This window comes from Palaemon carinicauda, chromosome 21, assembly GCF_036898095.1.
Source record: "Palaemon carinicauda isolate YSFRI2023 chromosome 21, ASM3689809v2, whole genome shotgun sequence".
NCBI lineage: Eukaryota > Metazoa > Arthropoda > Malacostraca > Decapoda > Palaemonidae > Palaemon > Palaemon carinicauda.
In genome coordinates this window covers 112,414,614-112,421,126 of record NC_090745.1, presented here as the reverse complement: position 1 = coordinate 112,421,126, position 6,513 = coordinate 112,414,614, and the positions used below count along the sequence as shown (strand labels likewise).

The 6,513-nt window shown below is 33.5% G+C and overlaps 1 protein-coding gene across 1 annotated transcript; it reads left to right on the top strand.

Annotated features, from left to right (window-relative positions):
* Nucleotides 1–289: 289 nt before the first annotated feature.
* LOC137614748 (uncharacterized) lies at nucleotides 290–4,486 on the top strand. The gene is made up of 4 exons (XM_068344421.1): nucleotides 290–424; nucleotides 1,315–1,506; nucleotides 3,144–3,363; nucleotides 3,836–4,486. Exons 1-4 carry the CDS (start codon nucleotides 297–299, stop codon nucleotides 4,040–4,042), a joined length of 747 nt encoding a protein of 248 aa, XP_068200522.1. The 5' UTR covers nucleotides 290–296; the 3' UTR covers nucleotides 4,043–4,486.
* The last annotated feature ends 2,027 nt before the right edge of the window (nucleotides 4,487–6,513 follow it).

Sequence of the window (6,513 nt, the reverse complement as noted above, 5' to 3'; positions counted from 1 at the left end):
TGAACTTGTGAGTGACAGTCCTAAATATCCTCACCAGAGCATTGAACCATGAGGCCACAGTGCCCACTGACCCATCCATAGCTCACATGAGCATTTCAGTGGATTCTATCACACCTGCACAGGATTTGAACTCACTACCAAATAATGAAAGTTTTAAAGAAGATTATTAAGCCATCATAGTGGTGTATGTATGAAATTGTGCATAAATGAGTATTATTTGAAGTGTTGCTGGACACCATCTAAAATGTGCTTCATCTCCAACTCAACACAGAGAAGCCTTCTGCCCTCTAAAGGATATGGAAAGAAGTGGAGGAGGAGCTAGGAGCAGAGATAACACTACAAGAGATACTGAAGAGGAAGACTGTGTTGTTGCTTGTCCAGTCGTTTTGCGACAGCTTTGTAATCAAATAAGGGTTCAGTCAAGGTATGTAATGTAAACAACATTCAAAATTACTCTAAGAATGGGGTCGGGATATTGAATTTTTTCAACTTTGTTACTTATGATTCATGATAAGCTTAACATGAAAATCATAATTAAAATCTTGTGACAATCTACTATTACTGGTAGCCACTAAGACTATGCAAAATTTCTAAGGTGATATGGCTCCTTAGATCAGATTATAGACATTGGAGTCCCTCCAATGTAATTAAGACATGCAGCCCTAAATTAGCTGTCTAGATTAGGATGCATCTCAGTATTCCTATTCACCATACTAAAAGCATAGTTTCATTTTGTACTGTGGTCCCCCATTATTGTTTGCCATGGAAGAGGCAACTCTGTTTCCTAATATACTGATTACTGATAGAATGAAGCTCACGATTGTTTGAAACACATTGAAAAAACATATCTTCAAGTCAAAAATACAGACCAGACCAATTTTTAAAAATTACCCCCTCAATAAATGTCGGTCCTAGCATCTTGTTTTTTTCATATACAAGAATGAACTTTTTTAAGTGCCTCTACTATACACATCCTGAACAAGGAGACCATTTGCAACTGTTTTATGGCAACACTATCGAGTTCAAAATCAATAGGCCCTAGGATTTGGCAATAGTAAGACGTATGTATATTGCATATATTATTAACTCAAAAAATCCTAAATGTTTTAGCGCTGAGGTTTATATTTAGGCCTACGGCCCTCTCTAAAATTCACACTTATTCAATATGCCCTTTGTTAAATTTTTCTTTCTAAACAAATAGCATTTCACTTCTCAAGCTCTTGTATTGAATTAAATACCGTACAGTAATGCAAATATCAACTAGCAGCTAATACTTTACTTTGAATATATAATGATTCCCAGTTATCTTTTCAGAAATAAAGCAAAAAAGACCGCTATTAACCTTCAGACTATCCACAACCTCCTCTCCTCTCGTCCCTACTGGAGAAGGTGCCTGTGCTCACCAAGTGCTCTCCCTGCAATCACAGAGAAGGAGCTGGTGCTCCTTCTCTCTCTCACACCAGCACATAGATTCATCGTCCTTGTTGTGACCAGCGCTGTCGACAGGTCAGTAATAAAATCCCTTTCTTTATATAAGTACAGTACAATATACTGTACTGTACTGTATATACATCAGCTTCAGTATTTATGAGAGTACTTTTTCTTTGTGAACAGGGAAGTTAGTTCCCTCATCAAGTTAATTCACAACTTTAACAAAATTGGAGGGTTGAATGTATGGTAAATACCTTGGCTTGTAAAAATAAAAATAAATAAACAAATAAAAGTTATATGCAGTACTTAATGGGCAAAGTAGAAAAAATAGGCCATCTTGAGCCAGAAAGGCCAATATTCATCTGTTAAGAAAGATATATAGAATATAAAGAGAAGCAGAATAGAAAAGAAATTGAAAATAAGGATAAAATCAACTAAAATGTTTGTACATACATAAACAGCAGCTGAGAACTGTCAATAAAGTTGAGGAAATTTATCTGAAATAAAAAAAAGAAAAATTTCAATTAACAGGAGCAGGTATGACAAATTGGCATGAATTTGTTATTATAATGACATATACAGTATATTATTCATAATTTCATTATTCTTCATTAATGAAGATAAAACAAAGGGCATTCTTCTTTGGATTACATAGACATTCCAGTTAAGAGGTATATTTTGGAATGACACATGATCAACAAGAGGGGTACTCAGTAGAGCACAGACCTCCGCCGCAGCACCTTATTTCTCTATCTTTTGCTCGACCTTGACCTTCGACCTTAACATGCATTAATTGGAGTAGATTTTCATACACTCAAATATGAACCAAGTTTGAAGTCTCTGTGACAATAATGTTGAAACTTAAGGCTGATTGTGTGAATTAGACATTTTGCTTGACTGTGACCTTGACCATCCAAAATTTAATCATTATCATCTTTTTATATACCAGTTAATCCCTGCATGTTTCATTACTCTACAATTAAAATTGTGGGCAGGAAGCTGTTCAAAAACAAACACACACATACACAAAAACAAACACTCAAACAGGGGCGAAAACAAACTCCTTCCAACTTCGTTAGCGGAGATTAAAATTAATTCATTTTTATCAGTTAACAATAACTATGAAAATAATGTTGAACTGGATCAGAATGGGATATAGCCTAACATTCAGGCAGAAAAACCTAGCATTAGGACCAGCGAGGCCATTCATTGCCATCAAATATTTAGTCATTTATACACATATAAAAAATGCAATTAAAAAAATACATTCTCACCATAAAACCTTCCATTTACAGATTTAAGAAAATAAGTTTTTAAAGAATAGTATTTATTAAAAAGTATGTTTTTTTTGTTTTTTTTAAACAAGCAAGGCAAAATGATAAGGAAACTATTATATTGGACATTCCAGTACTCAAAGAAATTAAAATGTGATGTAAGCCTTCCTAGTATTAAAAGCAGAAAATATATATCTCTAACCCCAGTGAGATCCACTACTCTCACCAGATTCCTTAGGTCTGTTATCCATTCCAGCAATACCGTTTTTTCAGCTATCAACCTTACATTCATCCCTTCTACTAGCTTGAAACCCTATTGAGGCCATACTGTTAAAATTCCTAAAGATGTTTCTCCATAAATCCTTTTATTATTATAGCATAAAAGCTACACTTACAAAAAGAAAATTATCAATTTCTATAATCACACTCTATTTCCAGTCTTGGATCTGTGGTCGTGGGTGGGGAGTCTCTCATCCAGGCTGTTTACGCAGCTCAGAATCTGCCATGCCTTCGTCCTTGTCTACAAACCCCCAGCAAGCCGTCAATAGCTTTCATCAAGTACCAGCTAACTAAGCCAAAATCCAAGAAGAAGAATGACAGAAAAGCAGCACCTAGCACCATTCTCAACAATGGTCAGGTCAAAGTTGGCATGGTTCTGGTGAGTTAGTCATTCTTCAGTGATTATAATTCTGTCTTAGTAATCTGATGATTCAAGACTGCTATGTTGATAATTTTTCTATTTTTATGTGTAAACTTTTCAAATTACTAAAAATTAATTGGGATTTCTAATCTATATGATTAAATTGAATGAGATTAATGGACAAGCACTAAATTTTGCTTGATGTGTACCTGCATTTTCTTAATGAATTATAGATACAAAATATGGTGAAAAAATAAACACTGGTTGAAATAACTACTTTGATGAAAATATTTAAGCATAAGATCACCATAAATGGATATTGATATAATAAAGAGAAAATATCACAGAATTATTTACACTAATATTAACACAGTAGAATGTAATCTTATAATCATAATAATTATTCCTGCAATATTCTAAATGAGTAAGAATTCATATGGGTCAAGCCACAAATGTCTTTAATATTTTAAATTTTGTCACTCAACCCCAGATTTACCAGAAGACAACGATGCTATATGCTGGATTTCCTCTTGCAAGTTATGGGTGCAGTAGACACGATTTTCTGACATTTATATCAAAATACACGCAATATGACTTCTGCCTTCGTACTCCAGAAATCGAACAAAGTTCAAGATCTGAATCACCTGAACCTGGCAAGGATGATGTAGAAGATTCACCAGAGGAGAGCACATTATGATAAGCATATGTAATCTCACCTAACATGTTTCTCATTTGTAAAGCTGGTGCAAAGTTTTTCAGGAACATTCCCGTTTTTATCTCGGAAAGGAGTTTTCCTGATCATTTCACCCATATTAGATTATCTTTTATCACATCATATCACTGCATTGCCTACAATTGTGATACACAGTACATCCAGTTTCATTTTATTCATAAATCTGTGCATACATGCTTCCCAAAGTTTTAACTCAGATTTTAGTCAGGTTTGAGGAATCAATTCCATTTTTAATACTGATCAATCAGTAAATGGCCCAATTCAAAATAAAATCCAGATAAGATAGTTATTCTACAATATCTTTAAAATTCTTACTGAATTTGCGGTTACTCTTTCATCAATTTACACTTACCATACAATCTATATAACCTCTTCCTAGATATAAATTCTAGTAACATTGATGTATCATGATGATGCAGTTTAATGCGATTAGAGTCACATCCTATCATTCTTAACGGGCTTTCCCAAAGGATTTGTCCTTGAATGAGAAGGGAAAATTCAACCACGGTGAAGTTAAAGAAATGGATAAGTAGGAAGAAAGAGACCAAAGGGAGAGATAGAAAGTAAAGGACAGAAGCCATATATCTAGGTTGGATTATTATTATTATTATTACTAGCCAAGCTACAACCCTAGTTGGAAAAGCAAGATACTATAAGCCCAAAGGCTCCAATAGGGAAAAATAGCCCAGTGAGGAAAAGAAATAAGGAAATAAATAAATGATGAGAATAAATTAACAATAAATCATTCTAAAAACAGTGACAACGTTAAAACAGATATGTCCTATATAAACTATTAACAACGTCAAAAACAGATATGTCATATACAGTATATACTATAAAAAGACTCATGTCAGCCTGGTCAACATAAAACATTTGCTCCAACTTTGAACTTTTGAAGTTTTACAGATTCAACTACCCAATTAGGAAGATCATTGCAAAACTTGGTGACAGCTGGAATAAAACTTCTAGAATACTGTGTAGTATTGAGCCTCATGATGGAGAAGGCCTGGCTATTAGAATTACCTGCCTGCCTAGTATTACGAACAGAATAGAATTGTCCAGGGAGATCTGAATATAAAGGATGGTCAGAGTTATGAAAAATCTTATGCAACATGCATAATGAACTAATTGAACGACGGTGCCAAAGATTAATATCTAAATCAGGAATAAAAAATTTAATAGACCGTAAGTTTCTGTCCAACAAATTAAGATGAGAATCAGCAGCTGAACACCAGACAGGAGAACAATACTCAAAACAAGGTATATATGAAAAGCCATCGGATCAAGAGATGGGGACATAAAGGCCATTCAGAACTATAGTGCAACTAGGGGAGTACCCTGCTGCTGTACCATGAAATAAAAGTTACAGAAAAGAAAAAAGCTAAAATGTAGTTACAACCAGGGTCCAAAAAGACATTTGCAAAGATCCTCAAATAATGCCTCGATACAATAACAGCATTACCATCCGCCAAAAAGCAATGAAGCTGGGGATCAAAGGGTAGATGGAAAGAACTTTTAGGGCAGTCTAAATTATGCTTCAAGTTTTCTAAAATTATATGAATCCTGTCTGCTTATGAGACTTTTGCAGTTTCAGAAAAGACCTCAATATCTATTATAGATATTATGCATACTAAAACAAAAAAGATTAAAGAGCTTGAAATGTCATTTGGAAAAAGGCTACTTTAAATATTCTCACAAAATAAGGAGAAAAAAAAATGTAAGCAGCCAGAACCATAAAACACTTTTGATGCATGTAAAAATATAAGGAGCCAGAACCTAGATATAAATGTATATTTCATCAGGATGAATTCATAAAAGTACTTCCAATGTTGTACCTGTACAGTAATTACTACTAATGTTGTAGTAATTTCTCACTCTTATTTTCTTCAGAAAGAGGATAGACTCATAACTTGAACTCTTGACATTAACTGTCATCCATAAAAATTTTCATTAGTCTTAGCATTTAACAAAACTTTTATTTTGACATGTATGAATAAAAAACAGCCTAATACATGAACAGTATGTCATATAAACCAAAATCCATGAGCTGATTTATTATAAACACCAGCAATTGGAATTTCCTTTGATCTCTTTTTAGCCACATAAATTTGTTTTCTGTGTTTTGCCAAGTATCTTACCTAGGTAAATTTATTTAAATATAACACACACATAAAGCTAAATTATATTGGCAATGGAAATTTATTTTTAGATATCATATGACATTTAATTTGAATTTTCACCTCAATTTGTATACATATTTGTATGACAATTGTAGACAATGTCCAGTTGCCAAAAGAATTGTCACAAAACTGCAATTAAAATTATGTCAAGATACCATATACAACTTTATAACTAAAGTAAAACAATTATTGCTTCTGTTCACTTGTCAGAAATTTGTTAGCAACAAGATTCTTTCATGCTCTGTGGCAACAAGA

Excerpts from the sequence above, each read along its gene's own strand:
- LOC137614748 (XM_068344421.1), top strand. The coding sequence starts at position 297 with ATGGAAAGAAGTGGAGGAGGAGCTAGGAGCAGAGATAACACTACAAGA. Across the intron at positions 425-1,314 it reads CAAATAAGGGTTCAGTCAAG|AAATAAAGCAAAAAAGACCG; the intron begins GTATGTAATGTA and ends TTATCTTTTCAG. Across the intron at positions 1,507-3,143 it reads GTGACCAGCGCTGTCGACAG|TCTTGGATCTGTGGTCGTGG; the intron begins GTCAGTAATAAA and ends CTCTATTTCCAG.